Source organism: Rhincodon typus, chromosome 20 (assembly GCF_021869965.1).
Source record: "Rhincodon typus isolate 14 chromosome 20, sRhiTyp1.1, whole genome shotgun sequence".
NCBI lineage: Eukaryota > Metazoa > Chordata > Chondrichthyes > Orectolobiformes > Rhincodontidae > Rhincodon > Rhincodon typus.
The window spans coordinates 5035918-5058892 of record NC_063351.1 but is presented as its reverse complement, the minus strand read 5'-3'; the positions used below and the strand labels follow the sequence as shown (position 1 = coordinate 5058892).

At 40.2% G+C, this 22975-nt stretch overlaps 1 protein-coding gene across 1 annotated transcript in view; it reads right to left on the bottom strand.

The window, feature by feature from the left end:
• Positions 1 to 22975, bottom strand: part of jmjd1cb (jumonji domain containing 1Cb) — a 68546-nt gene that overhangs the window by 5691 nt on the left and 39880 nt on the right. The window contains exons 9-17 of the mRNA XM_048609154.1: positions 21173 to 21309; positions 20446 to 20654; positions 9068 to 9337; positions 8539 to 8710; positions 8162 to 8252; positions 5920 to 6050; positions 5716 to 5832; positions 2234 to 2373; positions 1569 to 1742 (exon numbers count right to left, since the gene is read on the bottom strand). Of these exons, the coding sequence (XP_048465111.1) occupies positions 1569 to 1742; positions 2234 to 2373; positions 5716 to 5832; positions 5920 to 6050; positions 8162 to 8252; positions 8539 to 8710; positions 9068 to 9337; positions 20446 to 20654; positions 21173 to 21309 (1441 nt within the window). The remainder of the gene's footprint in view (positions 1 to 1568; positions 1743 to 2233; positions 2374 to 5715; positions 5833 to 5919; positions 6051 to 8161; positions 8253 to 8538; positions 8711 to 9067; positions 9338 to 20445; positions 20655 to 21172; positions 21310 to 22975) is intronic.

Here is a 22975-nt window from a genome sequence, read left to right as displayed (position 1 = left end):
ACGACAGAAATGCTGTTGACATAGTGGACACCAACTTCCAAAGGCACTTGATATGGTACCAAAGCACTTTAGGAACACTGGAAACAGTGCAGAAAATATTCATGAGAATGGTTCCACAGATGAAGAAACATAGTTATCGTGGAGAAGTTGGGACTATTTTCCTTGGGGCAAAAAAGAGAACACTGAGAGGGTGTTTGGTACAGAAATTCAGAATTAGTCGGAGTATACAGGGAGAAACTGTTTCACTCATTAAAGGATCCAGAATGAGGGCACAGATTTACTTGACAAAAGCAGCAAAGGTGACATGATTTTTCTTCTCATTCATTAATGATTAAGGTGTGGAATTCACTGCCTAAGAGTGTGGTGGAGACAGTTCAGTTGAGGAATTCAAAAGGGAATTCTATTGTTATTTCAAACAGAAGCATGTGCAGGGTTATGGAGAGAAGCCAGGAGAACGGCACTGAGTGAAATGCCCAATCAGAGAGCTGGAGGAGAGATGATGGACTAATTGGCCTCATATTGCACTGGAACCATTCTGTGAAGAAGATATTTTACAAAATCAGGGTTCATGGGATTGGGGAGAATATATTAGCATTAATTGAGGATTGGCTAACAAACAGAAGAGTTTAGAAATAAACTGCAAGTTATTTTTAGATTGGCATCTTTGAATTGAGTTGGGTACTGTGTAAGTCATTGTTGAGGCCCTAGTTTTTATAATCTATATTAATTACTCAGTCGAGTAGCATTCCCTCTAATTTTCCTCCCAGCCATGCACAGCAGTGACTTCTGCAATTGGAAGTAATGGCATGATTGGCGCGCCTACATCAGAGCAGCTGTGCGCACAGCAAAGAGGGAATGTTGATACTGAGTGTAATGTATCCACATTTGTTGAAGGTACAATGTTAGGAAGGTAAGTTGTGAGGAGGACATAGAGATTACAGATCATCATACGCAGGTTCAGTGAGTGAGTAAGAACATGGCACATGGAATATAATGTGGAAAATTCAAAAGCAGAATACAAGAACATAAGAAATAGAAGGAGTAGGCTGATCTGAATCTGACTATCTTCTTGTCTGATCTCTATAACTGCTGACTCCCTGTTAATCAAAAAATATGTCCAACTCTGCTTTGAATACAATCAGTGACCAGCTTCTACTGCTGTCTGGAGAAGACAGTTCCAAAAACAACAATGCTCTGGAAAAATTACTCATAATCCTTTATTTTGAAATTATGTCTCCAATTCTTGATGCCCCACAAAAGAAACTACCCTGTCAATCCCCCTCAGAATGTTATGCTTCAATAAGACCATCTTTCATCCTTCTAAATTCCAATGAGTATAAGCTCAACCTTTCCTCATAAGGAACCAACCATTTTTGAAATGGAGAGACTGATAAATGTTGTTACTCTGAGGAGCCTGGGTGCTCTTGTACACAACTCTGAATGCTGACATATAGATTTTGATTCAGCGATAGTAATATAGCTATTAGATCCTCCAAGAGCCAAATAGCCTGTACCTACTTCTATTGCTTGCTTTTTAAAATGTACTGGTAGAGATTGCCTTGAATTACCTGACGCAGTGCTCCTGCTGGTATTAGGACTGCATCACCCAAGAACTGGAAGATGGACCAGCTACGAATTCCACATTCTTCATAGAGTCTTCGGCGCAGTTTCTTGTTCAAGTAACAGGTCTGATCACAGATCAGATCATGGTCAGGTGATTCCTGACCCTGCTCCTCATGAGTCTTTTGATAGGGGCACAATAGAGAAATAAATTTTCTATCAATGTGTTATATTGGGATTATTGAACACACTTTGAATGACTAAACCAAACGGTTCTTGCCCTCAATCAGCCGTGATTTCATAAGAAACTATTTTTACTTGGACATAGTTTCATTAACACAGAAGTTAAATGAATACTACATCTTCGAAGGAATATAAACTTATGGTTGAACAAATTATAGAAAAATATCTTGTTTTAATAAAGTTTCCTTTTCAATATATGGTTTTAAAAGTAATTCTGCAATGTCTTGTTGAGGTCATTTCATTTTATGATTATTTCAATGAAAATCAAAAGAAATCATTGCAAATTTTGTCTACTTACAGAAGCATTAAACTTACTAATTTCCAAACCATTAATAACACTAATTCTGTACGATAACAACTTAGATTCTTTTACAATGTGACAACTGTACTTGCCCTGGAGTTGTTTGGTATAAATGTGTAAACTGTTCACCTTTTGTAGAAACTCCTTTATTTTGTGTGTATCTTTGGCTGAAAAGACATGCCACAAAGCACCTGGAGTCTCATTACCATCCTTCAATCTTTTCTTTGTGGTTTCATCAATTTCATCTTCCTCAATTTTTTTCGAGATAGCTGGGTAAAAAAACAAATTGGACATTTTCCATAATGCTCCATTGCTCAAGCTTGACTGTTTAAAATATGGGATAGAAAATCAATTTTATAAACTGCCACTTTGTTTTCCTTTTGAAACACAAATTACTCTGGTAATCTAATTCCAGGAAGTGTTTATTTTACGAATATACAAATAAGTGTTTAGGAATTAGCCCGGATTTCAATCCTGAGATAGCTGGGTAGTACTGTTTCGCATTTGGTTCAATAGGTAAGAATCTGAGTTGGATAACACTTCATTGGTGTGAAAACCTTTGGCTCCCAAACTATCTTTTGCCCTTTTAACAATCAACCATTAAGTTTACAGTAATATCATCAAATAACTTGAGGAATAGCGATTACTTGACAAATCTGAAATAAGGTTTGGAAAAGCACTGAGTGATTACCCTTCTGCTAAGCAACCACCTACTGCATGCCAAATGACACAATGATTGAGATCTTTATCTAAATGTGTATCCGAGGGTATTCATCACTGATGGGCAATCCCTCTCTATTCTAAAATAATTAGGTCAATGATACCCAGATTAGTTTATGTGCAGTACTAAAATTCAGGCTAAGGCAGGAAATGGGTCAACACAATCAGAAACTATTTTTGTTTGCACATTCTCCCTGTGTCTGCGGGAGTTTCCTCTGGGTGCTCCGGTTTCCTCCCACAGTCCAAAGATGTGCAGGTTAGGTGGATTGGCCATGCTAAATTGCCCGTAGTGTCCAGGGATGTGTAGATTAGATGGGTTATAGGGGGATGGGTCTGTGTGGGATGCTCCGAGGTTCGGTGTGGACTTGTTGGGCCGAAGGGCCTGTTTCCACACTGTAAGGGATTCTATGATTCTTCCTTGACAGTGAAGTTCAAGTATATTGCATTTTACTCCATGTTAAATTCCTTCCATACAGTGAGAACTGACCAGGATGATACCTCTCAGAAACAGAAGACAATGCTTACATTTAACACATTCTTTTGATACTGTCATCAATTATCTTGATAATGAAAGTGACTTTTGTTTATCTCTCAGCTCAGCCCCAAAATCCCCAATATCATCTTTCCTTAGTTTGGAAGAAAGGATCTGTGTTAGTAATGACAATACAGGCTCCTTCTGGTTACAAGATAAAATTTGCCATAAGCGAAAGATTAATTGGGCATTTTGCAAACAACTATTACTTCTAACAGCTCTTCTTGATGATTCACAATACGTTAAAAAAACCTGAATTGTTATAGCACTTTTCTTGTGCCCCAAGACATCCCAAAGCACTTCAGAGTCAATGAATTACATTTGAAATGCTGTGATAGTATTAAACACAAAGCTCATTAGTTCTAGGACCAGCTTATACAGTATCACTGAATTTTAATATATCATATTAAACCACCGGCGGCACGGTGGCTCAGTGGTTAGCACTACTGCCTCACAGCGCCGCGGACCTGGGTTCAATTCCACCCTTGGGCCACTGTCTGTGTGGAGTTTGCACATTTTCCCCATGTCTGCGTGGGTTTCCTCCGGGTGCTCCGGTTTCCTCCCACAATCCAAAAGCGTGCCCATAGTGTTCATTAGTGTAGATTAGGGGGTTCGGTCTGGGCAGAATGCTCTGAGTGTCGGTGTGGACTTGTTGGGCCAAAGGGCCTGTTTCCACACTGTAGGGATTCTATTAAAAAAAAAACTATGAAAATATAGGCCACCTCACGTCTGTTCTAGATCTGACATTGAGTGACCGGGAAAAAACTGTGTTGATGGATTAAATTGTAAAAACAAGAACTTGTATCAATCAAAATAGCCTTTTTGAACAACAAAATACTGCTGGATTGTCAGATTGTCAATTCTTGATTCCTAAGACTGTGTTTATGGATAAGTTGAACGCATTGCATAGGTTTCAGTTACACATCTATAGATGTTAATCCTTTTGGTGCAGATGAAGGAGAATTGGTTGGCATTTCTCTGTCAACTCAATGTCAAAGATGTGTATGATACTGCTAGGATCAATTCCCAAGATACCCTATTGCCTTGAATTTCCATTTGGCAATTAGGTTATGCAATCAGATCTTCTTGGGCTTCAACAGCATTTCTAAATGGTGCTCTATCTGGAAGATTGCAGCAGGCAATTCATGAGTTGGTGAAGCGTCACCTTGGTGAGCATATTTGTATAGTGAGTAGGTGTTGCCTAACATCCATCTCAAGTTGCAGGATCATGCAGTGTTACACTTCATGGTGTTGGCAGAGCAACACAGTTTCCAGGTGATGTCTGTTGGAGGTGATGTTGTCACTGGTGTCCATCCTTATCATGTTTCTAACCTCCCATTTAATCTCCTTGAGCCCTACATTCCTCCAGGATATCTATGTTTCTTCCAGTTCTGGCCTCTTGTGCATCTCTGATTTCTACCACTCCAGCACTGGCAGAAGTGCCTTCAGGTGCGTAGGCACCAAGGAGGAATGTGCTTCCCAATGCATTAGTGGTAGATTCAGCTGGTTTAATTGGAGTCATCAGTTTGTACTTAATACATTATATAGATTAAATATGCAAATTATAAAGGAGACTCAAATGAATAGAGTTTTTGCCAGAATGATATTCAATCCCAAGCCCTATTTTGTTTCCAGTTCCAATCCATGCTGAATACACAAGATCAATAAGTATTAAAATAAAATTTTCAACCTGGTGAAATTAATATGTGCCTGGTTCCCCAAGAATTATTTTACTATTTGATTGAATTTTAAGATTTCAATTAAGTCTTAGATCAGGTCAGCAGTCAGCAACTGACTACGCAATTGAACTACTGCAATGATTCTGAAACCTTAGCACCAATCTGTAATAACTGAAGTCTCAATGCCAATTGCAATAATCTTAATTCAACAAACTTGATTGTGCTACTAATTTTAATGGGGTCCACAGCTTCTGATAATTAGTCTTGAAACATATTTAGCAAGAGTCTCTGGGGAACAAGGAAGATGTCCAGCAAATTAGACAATGCTGTGACTAATGATGCAAGTCATTTTTTTGGGGAGGTTTCCATTGTAACAACAGTGCATGTCATTTCAGCAAATCCAGGTCCATGAACTACGTGTTACTGTCCATCAAATCAGATTTAGCTAATTGAGAAACCATTTGAGAAGAACGCATTTGCGATCTGAGGTGAAGGTTTATGTAACCAAGACATGTTACTAGAATCTTCACTGCTATAGCAAATTGTTCACAATTCTCAGTACATTCAAAATTGGTGCTTCTTCCCATCTATGTCATGGACAGCCGGACACTGAAAACACTACAGCAGTGTTAAAAAAAATCCATCCAACTCACAGTGAAATAGAAGCTTTGAGAAATTACCTGATTTGTGATTGTTTCCATTTCCTTTTGGCACACCAACATAAACAAGCACGTTGACTACATCAGCAATGTCTAGGTGAAGATTGGTCGTTCCATATTCCTTAATGGTTGATTGTCCTGTAAAAATGGAATCATTTAGAAATTAGTCTTTTCCAATTAGTTAATCATATTATTGTAGAAAGTGTACTGACTTTTTATGCTTACCATAAGCACCATATAGTTTTGGCCCCAAATCTGGTCGTACAAAGAAATCTGGTATCCGGGATGCCAAGTTTAGATTTCCTTCTGGATCACAATACTCTGGAAGTGGCAAGTTTTTCATAACGTCATCAAACCTATAAGGAAATAATAAAAAAATTCTCTAAGTGCTGGAAAAGAGACCGAGTAAAGACTTAACTCAAAATGTAGAATATTGATGGCATTCATCACACCAAAAAAGGTTTTACTAACTATACAGCACAGTAACAATAGGTTATTTACATAGCTGATTCATAAAATTGTGTTACTGGAAGCGGTTATAACAAAATAGAGTACAAAATTCAAAGTATGTCTAATTATATTTATAAAGCAGTGTTAATGCAGTAATTTTCTTATAATTTGCTTTTTCATGGCATGTGGATGTTGCTGATTAGACCGACACTTGTTACTCATCCTTAGTTGCCTTTGAATTGAGTTACTGGACCATTTCAGAGTGTAGTTAACACGTGAGTCACATATAAGCTAGTCTAGGTAAGGATGCCAGATCTCCTTCCCTAAAAGGGCATTAGTGAACCAGATGTAGACACGCAGGAGGCTGGAAGAACGCAGGAAGGCAGACAGCATCTGGAGGAAAGGAGAAGTCAACGTTTCGGGTATTACCCTTCTTCAGGACTGGATGTGGGGTTAGGGGGAGCTGCAGATAAAGAAGGGGGGAGGTAGGGTAGCGGAATGGTGGTGATAGGTGAACATGGGTAGTAGGTATGACCTGACTGGTTGATGGGAGGGATGAGTCCAGTTGGTGGTCAGAAGGGAAGGGGGAAGATGGGGCTGGAAAGGGAGCCGGGCGATGGGTGGGAAGGTTATTTGAAATTGGAGAACTCAATGTTGAGTCCTCTGGGCTGTAGGGTGCCCAGACAGGCGTTAAGGTTTTGTTCTTCAAATTTGCGTTCTGAGTCACTGCGACACTGGAGGATGCTGAGGATAGACATGTTGGAGAGGGAGTGGTGGTGGTGGTGGTGGTGATGGTTTGAGGGGAGGGGGTTGAAATGGGCAATGATCGGGAGGTCAGGCTGGCTATTACAGACCACACGAACTTGCTCAGCAAAACAGTCACCTAGTCTATGTTTGGTCTCACTAACGTAGAGAAGACACCTTCAGGAGCCCCAGATGCAATGCATTTATTATGTTTTGGGGAGGGGGGTGGTTAAAAGCTGTGGAGTGGGTAATGAAGGAGGCACAATGGAGGGCTGTCTGGATGACAGAGGGGGGAAACAGCGTTGTTTGAAAAAGGTGGACATCTGGGATGCTTGGGAGTGGACTGTCTCCTCGTCACAGCAGATGCGACGGAGATGGAGGAATTAGGAAAACAGGATGGAGTTTTTGCAGGCTACAGCACGGGAGGAGGTGTAGTCTAGGTGGCTATGGGAGTCTGTGGGTTTATAGAAATGTCCATTTGTAAACTGCCGCCAGAAATGGAAAATGGAGAGATCAAGAAAGGGGAGGGAGGTGTCCGAGATAGACCAAGGTGAATTTGAGGGGAGGGTGGAAGTTGTTAGTGAAGTCGATGAACTGCTCCAGTTCAGCCTGGGTGCAGGATGTAGCACTGACACAGTCATCGATGTTACAGTGGAAGAGTTGGGGAACAGTACCTGTGTACGTACTGAAGAGGGACTGTTTGACATAACTGACAAACACGACACGCTAGGTAGATGTGTCTTACGGCCAATCAATATTAGCTATGTCAACATTACTGGTGGAGCAATTAAAATTAAGATTGATGAAGAGGCTAGGTTTGTCACAATTAGACACATTACTTGAAACATGAGAAACTTTGGGATATGGTGGATAGAGCAACAAGATGGATAAATGATTTCTTCCTATACATTCCTACCTGCTTAACTAGGAAAAGTCAAGGCTGTGGTCAACTTTGCACACCATGCCACATGCAGCGTATGGGATTCTCTTTTCCCAGATCCTGAGTTCCTGATTTTACCCATGACATATGTAACACATCTCCCAGAAGGGAATAAAGTGACAATGACATATCTTAAATAGATATCTGATGCCTTTCACAACTATCTAAAGTTACAGGTACAGTTATAGAGTACCACTGACCTAAAATTCACTTGGAATGGTACAAGTTGCAGACAGTAAAAGGGCAGAAGAAATAAAGTGTGCCAATGCGACTTGGCATAAGATTACAGCTGTCAGTCAGAAGTTCAAATGCATTTTCAGCTGTAGCTTTTACCTGGAAGGCATCATAGTTCTGAAATCGTCACCAGAGGGCCAATCCTTCATCTTCAGTAACATAGACTCCCCATTCTTAGATTTGATTCGTTCTGACAAAGGATAAAGACTTCAATTATTTCAGAGAAAACATAAATGTACTAAACTTGCAGAGCACAGACTTTTGGTTCTTTTCACAAACTATTTTCAAAAGAAAGTTTCTTTTGTAAAATCCAAAATATTTAATTTACAATTGCCTTTAGAAGACAAAGTATATTTGAACATGTGAGAAAGCAAAAATAAACTTTGTCAATTAAATCAAGAATTCAAACATTAATTTAGTTGAATTATTGGCTATAGTCACAACAGGCCTGAATTGCTCACTGATACCACACTTACTGGTTAAGTCTTCAAAACCATCCCAGAAGTCTTGAATTCTTGTGCTAGAGATTATACTGCCATCTTTGCAGTTAACCAGGTCAACCTTCTGATCTCCAAATTCTTCACAAAAGCTTTCAGGTTTCCAAATATTGGAATTTAGGTTTTTGTGTACACCAGATACAAGAACAGGCTGAAAAATAAAGTTTTTGAAAAGATGAAGAGAATTCAGAAGACAGATTTTAAAGAGAACATCTTTAAGAACAATTTTGGTGTAATTTCTAATCAATTAATTTCTAAACATATTTACATCAGATTCTTATTGCCAAATGAATAAAATCATGTCAATCTTTGAATATCTGCTAATTTTGGAATACTAGGGAAACAATGTCTAAATTTTCAATTATTCATACATTTATTGATATTGTAATAACATTATTTTGTAGAGTTTTAATATTAATGTATCCAGTATCAACGGCCACAACCCTAATCCCATTCGTAATGCTTTATTAATTACATCTGCTTCAATTTCCTAAATCTTATTCTGTACCTGGTCGCGTCTCCAGCATTCCCTGAATATCTTCCAATTGCTAGGATTTCTAGGGTCTTGGAGCCAGAGTAAAACCCCATCACAAAGCCAAGAATGTGGTATTTCAGGATGACTTTTGCTGATTGTTTCTGTGTTGAAGTTTTTAGCTTCCTGCTTTGTTTCTTCTTTCCCACTTAATTTCACTGATTTACTTGCTGGAATCTTATTTTCCACTACCGATGCAATTATGTCATCCAAGAGGTTTGGCATGCTTCTAGCTCCTCTGCCAGACTATAAGGGTAAATACAAAGACAGAACTGTCACAGATGCAAGTATATGCAAATAAGCCATGACTACACTGTATTAATAAAGTAAGCTACAGTACTGAATTCAAAAGATAATTTTAATGATTATAATCCACTTATAGAAATCAAGAATTAAACATACATGATTTGATTGCTTATTGCTGCAACTATAAGGGTTGTTAAAAAAAATCACTTAAAGACAGCATATCTTGTGGCTAAGCCACAGAAGAGACGGAACTAAAATATATAATTTTGACTCCAAATTACCCCTCTAAAGTGGGAGAGTTGAATGTAAAGCTAGTGGCTGACAACAAATATTACTGCCACTTTTTAAGTTCACATTCAGCTGTGTCCATTTCTGTAAATGCAGTATACAGGATATATAGCATAGAAACAGAACAGCAGCCCAAGTTCAGGCCAACAATAATGCTTTGCTTAAGGCTCCTCCCATTTTATCTAAATCTATGATAACCCTTTATTCCCTTCTTCTTATATGCCTGTCCAGCTTCCCATTAAATACATCTACACTATTTACTCCAATCACTCCCAATGGTTGACAGCTCTATACTCTCACCACACACTGGTGAAGCAATTTGTTCTCCATCTGCTATTGAAAGTTTTGCTGTTTTATATGGATGGTGTTGCAATGGCACCAACAATAGACTGCCAATTTCCAACTTCCATTATCCATGATTTTTATGACCTAGGATCTTTCATGGATTAAAATGGTTTTAAAGAAAGCGAGAAAAATGACCGAAGACGACCTCAGGAATTGTCTGACCAAGTTGAGCCAAGCTCATGAAACTATCAACAAACAATAACCAAGTCTGAATCAAAACTACCATGTCAACAAAATGAAAATGACTGAAACTAGTCATCCAAATCCGCATCTGTTTGATTAACACCTTTTTGGAAGATTCACATAGTGGAATAAAAGACTCACCTGCAGATTGTGCAACTTGAAAAAAAACAAAAGCCAGACATGGGAATACTCAAATTAACTGTATTTCATGCAACAGCTTTTAGGCAGAGGGGTCAGAGAAAAATGAATTTCTAATAGCATAAGTGAAAGATCCTCTCTCCCGGTTTTCCTTCTTTCAACCTGTCAGAAGGCAACAGCTAGAGCAGTTGGTACAAACATCCATTAACCAAGTTCTTAATTTTCACCATTACTAAGGATACAAGATACGAATCACACAACTGTGATCTTAGGTTTAAACCATAAGGACCCTTAAGGCCTTTCTAAACTGCATATTCTTAACCTATGTTTTTGTACTAGATGCTTTCCTCATTTTATCATTATTTTTCTCAGGGTATTTAAGTTTCATTTCCTTTAATTCAAGAGTCAGAGAGTCATACAACACAGAAACAGGCCCTTCAGCCCAACTCATACATGCCAACCAGATTTCCTTAACTGAATTAGTCCTATTTGCCTGTATTTTTGCCCATATTCCTCTAAAGCTTTCCTATCCATGTACCTGTTCAAATGTCTTTTAAATGTTGTAACTTTACCCGCCTCTATCACTTCCTCTGGCAGCTCATTCTATATAAGTACCACCCCGCTGTATGAAAACCCTTGTAAGTGGCTTCTTCATTTTTTAAAACTAGTAAAATGTGCATTGATTGACGTGTAATGTAACGGTTGTTAAAAAAAAATTGAAAATCTTTGTTGCAGCCAATGAAGTTACAAATAAGGGGGCTGATTCACCAAGCAGCCCCATCACCTGATTGGAATTGAAGTGTGGAAAAATAAATTGTTCTTTCAAAAAGGTAAACTACAAAAAGGTTAACTTGATTCTGTAATACTGAAGTGCCAAAATATCCATAACTGACGCTTTCATAGACTGTAGGAGGAGGTAACTTACAAAAAAATTAAAGGCATAATTCTTGGAAAAAATACAAGACTTAGCAGCTAGGCATTTGGAGTGGAGTTCTACCCAAAATTTAGAAAAGCAGAAATTGCAAAATTGTTGGCAAAACATCTAGAGGCGGAAATTGGACATACCGAGACAAATCAGTTCAAACTGAAACAGCTAAAATCAGAACTTGAATTTCAGCAGCACAAAAGAGCAAAGAGAATTTCTGGACTGAGAAAGGAGAGAGTCAAGAAAGGAAATGAGAAGGAGATTCCAGGACTGGGAAAGCCAACAAGAGCACCTACTGAGACAGCTTAAGCTGAGAAAGGAGAATCCCAAATGAAGACAGCACCACGAATAGTCATTGATAGTAAAGAACTAAATATTGCTGAAAAAAGATACATCCTATCATCTTTTCATTGCACTCATCAGAACAATACACAGGAATGCCAATTTAACCAATATGTACACTGGATGAAGTGCTGAGTTATGTTTGCCACAAACAGGATGCTGCCACCAAGTCAAAAAGTCATTCTGTCTATCATTCAAACAATTAACGTGGTATATGAAGCTCAGTGTGATATGATGCCAAGTGTGTGGGCTGTACTGCCAGATCATATCAACAGCATATCCTTCGGTTCTTCACAACACTCAATGAGTTCACACTCAGAATCCACAATATAATGTCCAATATCAGATGTGGTTCTGCAACTGGAAAACATTTGCTGGATAATCCCAAGTATGCAATCGAATTAAGCTGACAACCAATTTAGGACTGTCTGTCAGACTTGTAGTGTGACATACTTGCGTGTATGAGAAGCTACATATATAAATACAGAAGTAACATGCACATTCACTGCACCTATTCAACTCAACAAAATAGGTAGTAGTCATTCGCTGGTTCATTTCTCAGGTCAATGCCTTGACCAATTTGAATCAAGCAGATTTAAACAAAGTGTGACGTCATATACTGGCGCATTCTACATGGCAACACTCTACTAATTCAGGGTCTGTTTGCTTATCAAGTAGCAATCTCCTCTTATCTAGTATGAACATTGTTACCCCTTTACATCCAGTGTAAAGCATTCTTGCTTGAATATAGTAGACATACAGCATGGAAACAGATCCTTCAGTCTAAAGCATCCAAGCTGACCAGGTTTCCCAAACTAAACTAGTCTCCTTTGCCTGTATTTGGCCCATATCCCTCTAAACGTTTCCTATTCATGTTCCTGTCAAAATGTCTTTTAAATGTTCTAATTGTACCTGCATCTACCACTTCTTCTGGCACTGCATTCCATATGAACCACCCTGTGCGTGAAAAAGTTGCCCTTCAGATCCCTTTTAAATCTTTCCCCACTTACCTTAAAATTATCTCCTCTAGTTTTGAATTCCCCTATCCTATGGAAAGGACCTCTGCTAATTAGCCTTATTTATGCCGCTCATGATTTTATAAACTTCTGTAAGGTTACTCCTCGACCTCTTATGCTCCAGGGAAAGTAGCTCCAGCAGATCCAGCCACAAAACCTCAAATATAGTGTATTTTTGTAGTAAATGTGAAGACTGGTCTGGTGAGGGAGCCACACCTAACTCAGACTTAAGAACTGAAGTGGATCGGTGGTTAGCACTGCTGCCCCACAGTGCCAGGGACCCAGGTTCTATTCCAGCCTTGGGTGACTAGTGTGGAGTTTGCACATTCTCCCTGTGACTGTGTGGGTTTCTACCAGGTGCTGCAGTTTCCTTCCACAGTCCAAAGATGTGCAGGTTGGGTGGATTGGCCATGCCAAATTGCCCAGTGTCCAGGCATGTGCAGGCTATGTGGATTAGCTGTGGTATATGTGGACTTATGGGGATAAGATGGACAGTTGGGTCAGGTGGGATGCTCTTTGGAGGTTTGGTGCTGACTCAATGGGCTGGATGGCCTCTTTCTGCACTGTAGGGATCCTATGAAATATACAAGCACACCTATTTAAATCTTTGGTTTCATAAGAAAAAGGTGGATTTCTTTATTGCTTTTGAGCTGTTAGCAAGGCAGCTACCTTGGCCATTTCAACAATACAAAGCAGCTGGGCAGATAAAGCTCATGAAGTTTATTCCTTCCTGCTCAAGGAGAATACAACTGACTGACACATACACCATGAGTGCCAGAGGCATGCCAGCAGACATCCCGATTAGACAGACTTGGAACTTAGACAGAGTTTTGACCAGTGGGTTTGGCATTTCAAGTTGAAGACACCTACGAAAACCTTTGAGGTAATTCTCCTTGAGGAATTCAGATATTCAACATATATTTTTGAGTCCAGACGTGAAAAGGGAATAGAGTGTTGCGGGGCCCAGATAGGCAGGCTTTCTGGCTGTCAACTCAGTTAACACACATACACAGGTAGTCTGGGAAGAAACCAGAGAGGGACAAGAGAGAGGTAAAAACTCTTGAGACAAGCTGTGTGATAAGGGAAGCCATGTAGAGAAAGAATAACTGTCCCTGACTGTTAGAAAGAGAAATCCAGGTGTGAATTAGATAGAAAACCACCATACATGCTACCACTGTGAGAAGTCAGGGCATGTAGAGTAAAATTAATGGTTCCTGAGTCTCTCAGAGACTCAGGCTGCAAGACCAGTGTCTGTAGTATTGACGCGTCTGCTAAGACAAGACTATTGACCAGAAAGCTATCAAGAGTTTATGTCCAAAGGCACTGCGACCAAAAACTGTTTTAAATAGCCAGAGAAAGAAATTTGCACTCTCCAAGATATTGGGTGTTCACACATCTTGCTAGTGGGGAAATCAAAAGAATTTCCACCTAGAATTGAGTGAAATTTCACTGTATTGATAAGTGCTCCTTCATTACGGTCTACAAGAGGGAACGTGTTACAAGCCAGTTTACAGTAGGTGCAGTCCCAAACATGCAAATGCTAGAGATAAATATTTGTTCAGTAACAACTTGATCAGAAGCAAGATATCTCCATCAAAGAGAAAAGGTCAGTCCAGATGGGCTGGAACGGTAGGAGGAAGCCATCTGTAAGCAGCAGAAAGGCCAAAAGCTGAAAATCATTCAGAAGCCTTACAGCAGGCAGTAAAACCCATGAGGTTTGAGGTCGTTCAAGGCAGGTCACTTGATTAACCAAGGCTGAAGTCCAGCCAGATGTGTCAGAGAGCGTCAGCAAAAAAAACAGGAAAAGTTAGGTCAGTAGCCATAAAAGGCAAAAAAGGGCAAGGAATGTGACAAAAGTTGACGTGCCAGAGCCAGAGATCTAATTAATGGTTACCTTCATGGTAAACTTACAAGACCAGAAGGGTTCTCCGACAGGTCAGGAGAAACTGAAAGTGAAGTCACACTTGTGGAAGAGCCACAGAGAGAATAGAAGCTGAGCATCCAATTTGCGTCAGTAGTGTTTCAGGGAAAGTGGATCGAGTTACGGAAAACCCTATTCCAAAACAAAGGGAAAATGCAATGGATTGCATCCCACAACAGGCATCACTAGTGGAGACCACTGGGGTTTACCAATGTGGTAAAACAGAATGCCCACTGAGAACTCGCTTTTATCCTTCTATCTTCAGCACTGATTGATGTCTTGAATTTCACCAAACAACCATGGATTCAGGATTAAACCTAACAACTCAAGGACTCTAAGGCCTCCTTAAACTGCACATTCTTGGCCCTCCTTTTTGTTTAAGACATTCTCCCCTTTTTAAACTTTACACGTATTTCATGTTACATCATATTACTTTTCTCAGAACTTGTAACAAGAAGAAACCTTTTTATTTCACTCAAGAGTACCGTGTAATTGGATCCTTCACTTTGAACTAATGAACTATGTTTTACAGGTATTTCTGCTATAACACGTGTTACGTTAACACGAATTGGCTGTAACACAATTGATGAATAGTGAACACTGTTTGGATAATGCAAACTTTCTGCTGTACAGGTATAGCAATTTCTCTATAACTCGATTTTCTATGGTAAGATTCTCTATAATGCGAGGTCACACAAGAACGCAACTACCATGTTATAGGAGAAATACCTGTATTTGAAATGCAATATAGCTGCCTGCTTAAAGAATTGAAAATCTTTATTGTGGCCAATTAAGTGGGTTAAAAAGAGAGGAGCTGAATCCACAAACCCATCCAAGCTGATAATGTTCTTTAGTTATCTTCTCCTCACAGTTGAAACAGGCTTTCCATATTCACTTTATCAAGATTACTCTATTTTAAAGACTGTTAGGGAATTCCTTGGCCTTCATTGGTTATTTGCCAACAATGTTGCCCATTTCAATTCACAAAATTCTATTCTGCGTCTTCCTCACAATCTACTTGACGAATCCATTAACTCAGCTTTTGTTCAACTCTTAGTTTGGCTTTTGTCATGTTTACACCTTTCTTTAATATCATTTTAAAGAATATTATTGCCTGTATGTTCTCTTACTTCTCTTATCTCCTCTGGTTTATTGAGTATTACAAGATCCAATAACGAATCTTCACTTGTTCAGCTTTTAACATATTGAGTTGTAAAGGAGAATCTGTACATCTTGTATGATCTACATTCCATTATCTCCTTTAGCTACCTATTAAGTACAACTAATAACAGGGTAGTTGAAATTTCCATGATTATCATTCTATTCTTTATATTCATGTCATAATTTCTCTACCTATTCTTCCTCCATTTTTGTTCTAATTTTCAGGTGGTCTGCAGACTACACCCATTGGTGTAATTGATCCTGTATTACCTTTTATCTTTGTAATGTTCAAAGATGAGACGCACGTATACCTCTACGTATGAACAAGGATTAGGAGGCTATTAAGACCCTTGAGCTTATTCCAACATTCTATAAGAGCAGGGCATGACTATGAGCAAGGCAGATAAAGAAATCTAGGAGACAGTACTGCAGGAGCCTCAGTGCTTCAGCTTTGTCTAACAGTTTTGAGATTCTTGCTCTCTTCTTGCTGTGTGCATCAGACTAGGGGCTGTAAGGAAGTTGAGCAAACTGGCTATAGCAGTATGGCACACAGAGCCATTCAGGACAGGGGAGGGGAGGAAAGAGAAACGTAGTTGTATTCAGGGATCGTATGGTCAGGTGAGTAGGCACTGTTTTTTGTGGCCAGAATCTAGAGTCCTGAAGGCGGTGTTGCCTGCCTGGGCTGCAGAGAAACTTGGAGGGGGGGGAGGAAAATCCAGTTGTTATGGTCCACATAGGTACCAATGATACAGGTAGAATGAAGGAAGAGGTTCTACTGAGGGAACATGAGCAGTTAGGGGCGAAATTGAAAAGCAGAACCAAAAAGATCAGTCATTTCTGGATTACTACCTGAGCCGCAGGATCAACAACATTAAAAATGGTAAATTAATGGCTCAAAAGATAGGTAGGAAAAATGGGTTTGAATTCATGGGACATTCGCACCAGTACTTAGGAAAGAGGGAGGTGTTCCAGCGGGATGGGCTCCACCTGAATCATGTTGGTGAAATTAAGTCTATAGGTAGGGCTTTAAGCTAAATAGTGAAGGGGTGAGTTCAGTTGCACAGAAAACCAGAAAATGAAAGGAATGACAGAACGTGTGAATGTCATAATGCACCAAGGAACCAAAAAACTGTAGAAAATTTGACAATAGAACAAACTTAACGGTATGAAGCATTTCAAATAAGGCAGGCGAACTTACTGTGCTAATTGAAATAAATAAATATGATCTCATAGCCATAATGGAAACATGGTTACAAGGAGATAAAAACTGGGAATTTAATATGGAGGGATATTTGTCCTTTCAGAAAAGTGGTGGCACTGAAGACATGAAATGAAGGCAGTTGTAAGAGATGATCTAGGCTCGGATGACGTATGTCCATTTGGACAGAGGAAAAATACAGCAATGGAAAGAAGACATTGGTACAAGCAGTGTTCAGACCCCCAAACATAGCACTCTGTTGGAAAAGCTATAAAGCTAACAAATAATAGGAGCATATAAAACAGATACAGCAATAATCATAGGTGACTTTAATTTACTTGTTGATTCAGTTAATCAAACTGGAAAGGAGAACTACGACCACGAATTAATAGAATGCATTAGAGATCATTTCCTAGATCAACATGTCTTAGAGCCAACAAGGGAGCAGGTTATCTCGAATCTAGTAATAGGTAATGAAGCAGGTTTAATAAATGACCTCAGAGTAAAAGATCCCCCAGGAAATAGTTATCACAGCATAAGAGAATTTAATATTCATTTGAGAGAAAGAGAAACTTGGGTCGGAAACATCCGTGTTTAACTTAAATATGGGGAATTAAATGAAATGATGGCAGAGTTAGTTAAATTGAACTGGTCGGATAGATTAGCAGGAATGACAGTAAGCAAGCAGTGGCAGACATTCAAGGAGGTCATCTGTGACTCTCATCAAGTCTTAAGGAGAGTATTAAGTTGAAAAAGAAACATGTAAGTAGGCAAAAGTCAGTACAGGCCCTGAAGCCTTGGATAAATTCAGATTCCAGCAAAGTAGGACTAAAAGATAATAAAGAAGGTGAAAATAAACTATGAGGGCAAACTAATGAGGAATACAAAAATTGCCAATAAGACCTTTAAATATATAAAAAGGAAGAAAGGTCAAAGTGAACATAGGCCACATAGCAAATGCATGAACTGGGGAGATAGTTATAGGGAACATGGTGGAGAAGTTAGACAAATATTTTGCACCAGTCTTTATGGTGGAAGACACTGCAAACATCCCATTAATACCGAAGAATATGGGGGAGGAATTAAGTCCACACTAGAGAAGCAGTATTTGACAAATCAATGAGGCTAAAGACGTTAATTCTCCAGGCCTTGATGGCTTCCATTCTAGGATCTCAAAAGAGGTTGCCTCATAGAAAGTGGTTGTGGTTTTCCAAAAATCCTTGGATTCTGGAGAAGTAACGAAGAATTGGAAAACTGCCATGTTCCATCCCTATTCAAAAAAGGAGGGAGGCAAAAAGCAGGTAACTACAGACTGCAACTATTAGCCTATCTTGTAGGTAAGTAACTATTAGCCTAAGAGATAACAAGAACTGCCAGTGCTGGAGTCAGAGATAACACAGCAGGCCAGGCAGCAGAGGAGCAGGAAAGTTGACGTTTTGGTCAGGACCCATCTTCAGAAATGGGAAGGGGGAAGGGAGCTCAGAAATAAATAGAGGAGGGGTGGGGCTGGGGAAGGTAGGTGGGATGGTGTTAGATGAGTGCACGTAGGGAGTGGTGGGGATTGGTCAGTGAAGTAGGAGGGGAGGATAGGTGGGAGAGAAGATGGACAGATTGTGTCAGGTCAAGGAAGCAGGGATGAGAGGGAGGGTTTGACATGGGATGAGACCGGGGGTGGGGAGATTTTAAAACAGGTGAAATCTATGTTTAGGCCATTGGGCTATAGCGTCTCAAGGCAGAATATGAAGTGCTGCTCCTCCAGTTTGCAGGTGGTGTCATTGTGACACTGGAGGAGGCCCAGGATGTTCATGTCACTGAGGGAGTGGGAATTAAAATGATTCGTGACTGGAAGGTGTTGTCGTTTGTCACGGACAGAGCATAGATGCTCTACAAAACAGTCTCCGAGTCTCCACTTGGTTTCACCAATGTACAGGAGGCCACATCGGGAGCAGCGGATGCAATAGACCAAGTTGGTGGATGTGCAGGTGAATTCCTGTCTAATGAGGAAGGTTTATTTTGTGCCTTGAATAGAGGGTGTGTGTGTGTGTGTGTGTGTGTATGTGTGCGCGCGTGTGCGTGTGGTGGTGGTGGGGGGGGGTAGGAGGAGGAGGAGGCGCGGGGTATGGTTGTAGGGGCAGGTGTAGCACTTCCTACGGTTGCAGGGAAAGGTGCCAGGGGTGGTGGAGTTACTGGGGAGTGTGGAGCAGACGAGGGAGTCGTAGACAGCGCGGTCCCTACAAAAGGCAGATAGGGGTGGGGAGGGAATTATCTCTTTGGTTGTGGGATCGGATTGTAGGTGGCGGAAGTGGCAGAGAATGATACGATGGATGGTTGGTGGCATGATATGTGAGGACAAGGGGGAATTCTGCCTTTATTTTTGTTGGGTGGGGGGTGGATGTGAGGACAGAAGTGCAGGAAACACGAGAGATGTGGTTAAGGGCATTTTCGATTACCGGAGCGGGGCGGGGAGTTACAGTCCTTGAAATAAGACGACATCTGGATGTGGAGTGGAATGCCCCATCTTGGGAGAAGATGCATGAACGGATAAATAAAAAGAAAGTGGCCTTGAAGCTGACATTGTAACACCATTAACCTCCCCCACATCAGTGAAACCAAGCGTAGACTCGGCGATGGTTTCGTAGAGCATCTGCGGTCTGTATGTGACAAATGACAACACCTTCTGGTCCGCCTCCCCTCCCTGGTGACATGTCCATCCTGGGCCTCCTCCGGTGTCACAATGACACCATCCACAAACTGGAAGAGCAACACCTCATATTCTGCCTTGGGAGCCTACAGCCCGATGGCCTAAACATGGAATTCACCAGTTTTAAAATCTCCCCACCCCCAGCCTCATCCCATGACCAACTCTCCCTCTCATCCCCGCCTCCTTGACCTGACACAACCTGTCCATCTTCTCTCCCACCTATCCGCCTCACCCACCTCACTGACCAATCCCCACCACTCCCTACCAGCACTCACCTATCACCATCCCACCTACCTTCCCCAGCCCCACTCCTCCTCTCTCTCTCTATTTCTGAGCTCCCTTCCACCTCCCCATTTCTCAAGAAGTGTCCTGACCCGAAACGTCAACTTTCCTGCTCTTCTTATTATCCTAACACCTATTGTTGGAAAAGTACTGGAATCAATTATGAAGTAAGTTATAGCAGAACACTTAAAATTCATAATCTATCAAGCAGGCTCAGCTTGGCTTTATCAAAGTGAAATCGTAGTCTGACTAATTTATTCGAGTTTTTCGAGGAAGTATCAACCAAAGTGGATACAGGGAAACTAGATGTGTGTATATGGACTTTCAGAATTTGTTTGACAAGATACCTCACAAACAGTTAAGTTATAAGAGGCCACAGAGCTGGAGATAGCATATTGACATGGATAGAAAACTTGCTCATGGGAAGGAAACAGAAAGTGTGCTGAGAGGTTCTTTTTCACGTTGGCAAGTTGTAACCAGTGGGCTCCAAAGGGATCAGTGCTGGGATTGTGACTGTTTCCACATATATTAATGGCTTGGCAAAGGAAGCAAATGTACTGTAGAAAAGCAAACTCATGAACCACTGTATTATAAAGTTCAATACTTACAGGGGTTCCTGCAGAAAAGACTGGGGCAAAGGCAATGCCAGCATCAGTAGAGCCTAACTGCAATTTTCCAGCTGTTGAGGTAAGCAAATCTCGGAGAGTCGAGCCATGTTCATTACTGAGACACACTGTTGTAGTTTTGCAATCTTCTGTTTTATCAATCTGGCTTAGTTTAATCTTCACTGCCTTGGACACAGGTAATTCTTTGGTTTCTGCAACCAAACCAAAGGAAAGAAGATATTTTGTTCTGAAAATCTCGAGTGGCATAATACCAGAACAAGGAAACAGATTCAAATAACTTCATGTGTAGAATTATTAAAACAAACTGACAGTCATAATTAAACTTCACTGATAATGTGCATTTGATTTTGCACATTTATGGACAATTAGTTTTCCTGCTGGACAGCCTAACCCATTTTATACTAATGTAAGATTATCAGCAAAAATAGAAAGTTAAAAAGTGGTGAGAGACAGCAATTATTCATGCAGTAAACAGCAAGACCTGAGCTGGGTAGCCACCACCAGAAACCAGTCAGACAAGGAAAATTGAGGTGTGGCATCACAGGAAGCAGGTGAGTGAAGGCCTGGTGAGCATTTCCTATTTATCTTAACAGAAGGCTTTTAGTTGAGTAAGAACATTTCTGAAACAATAAGAATATAATTTCTGGCAAGACTAGCAACATGAATTTACTTATTTTCCTGATTACATGTTATGAATTAACTGTAGTACTGATGGTGATACATAGCAGCTGCAGGATGTAGGTATTTACGGACATAAGCGAGATCCAAGGCAAACACGTTTGTAGTAAGTGACTGCGGCTTGAGGACCTTCGGTCCAAGTCACTAAGCTGGAAGCTGAACGTCTCACTGTTACACAGAGAGGGGAAGGGTACTTGGATATTTAGTTCCCTGGTGGTCACTTCCTTTAGGTTTGTTTTTATTTTGATTTGCTTCATGATCAGGGACACAAGTGAATGCAAATACAGGGATCAAGAAGGTAGAAGTGAATGAGCCTCAATTATAGCATTTACCCATTGTCTGAGGTTCCTGCAGTCAGTATGGATGAAATTGGGGGCTGCAGGATGAATGAGCAAGATTCCATGGCATTGGATGCCATTTGGAGCGTGGGGACTTAAGAATATATTGGTAGCAGGAGGCAATGTAGTTAGAGGAATAGATACCATTCTCACAGCTGACAGCAAGAGTCCAGGAGGTGTGTTCTATGCCTGCTGCCTTTTGCTCTGGGGTTGGAAAGGAACTTGCAGTATGAAGGGAAGGATCCGGTTGTTATGGTCCACATAGGTACCAATGACGTTGATAGAACTGTGAAAGGAGGTTCTATTGGGACTGTGTGCAGCTGGGGTCTAAACTAAAAACCAAAACCACAAAAGTTAATTTCTGGGTTATTAGTGGAGACATGGGCAAATTGAACATAAGATAAATAAGATTTGGCAGTAAATGCATGTGGGAAAAATGAATTTGGACTCATGGGGCACTGGCACCAGCACTGGGGAAAGCAAGAGCTGCACCGTTAGGATGGTCTTCTCCTGAATCATGCTGAAACCAGTGTAGTGGCAACTCATATAACTAGGGCAGTAGAGAAGGTGTTAACATAAATAGTGGGAGAAAGGAATCAAGTGAGGGAAAATGTAATAAATTGAAAAAAGAGAGGAAAAGGCAAGTGTGCAAGGTAGCAATAAGGGAAATGAATCAGAGCATGTCAATTAGCAAAAATTAGCAAAAAGACAGAACCGAAGTCTCTGTGTCTAATGTGCGTAACAATAAAATAACGATGTGCATTTGTATTAAAATGGATTAATTGGTGGCTCAAATAGGTAATATGTATGATCTGATAGCTGTTACAGTAACATGGCTACAAGATAAAAAAAGCTGGCATCCTTAATACTCAAGGGTGTATGACATTTCAGAAGGGCAGAAAGCTAGGAAAATGCAGAGAGATAGCTCTCTCAATTATGTTGATATTACTGCAATAGAGAGAGATGCTTTTTTTTTGAAACAGATCAAGATGTAAAATCGGTTTGGGTAGAGGTAAGAAAGAGTAAAGCTAAGTCACTTGTGGAATTATTGTGTTGACTCTCGAACACTAAATGTACCGTAGAATGGAGCAAACAGGAAGAAATAATGGGGGATAGTATGTAAGGTACAGTGATAATCCTGGGTGATTCCAGTCTACCTAAGCAATGGATGAATCAGATTGACAAATGTAGTCTTGAAAATAAGTTAATAGCGTTTTCCAGACAGTGTTTTACAGCAGTATATTTTACAGCCAACCAGAAAGCAGACTCTTCCAGCTCTGGTAATGTGCAATGAGACAGAATTAATTAATGACCTCATAGTACAGGCAGTGAGCATAACATGACTGAATTTCATATCCAGTTTGAGACTGTCAGAAGATTGGATAAAAAAACAGTAAAGAACGAATAAAGAAAGAGAAATGATAGTAAAAGCTAAAGTTAGGTAGAACTGTGAAAATGGATAGTAAGAGATAACAAGGTGTAGAGCTGGATGAACA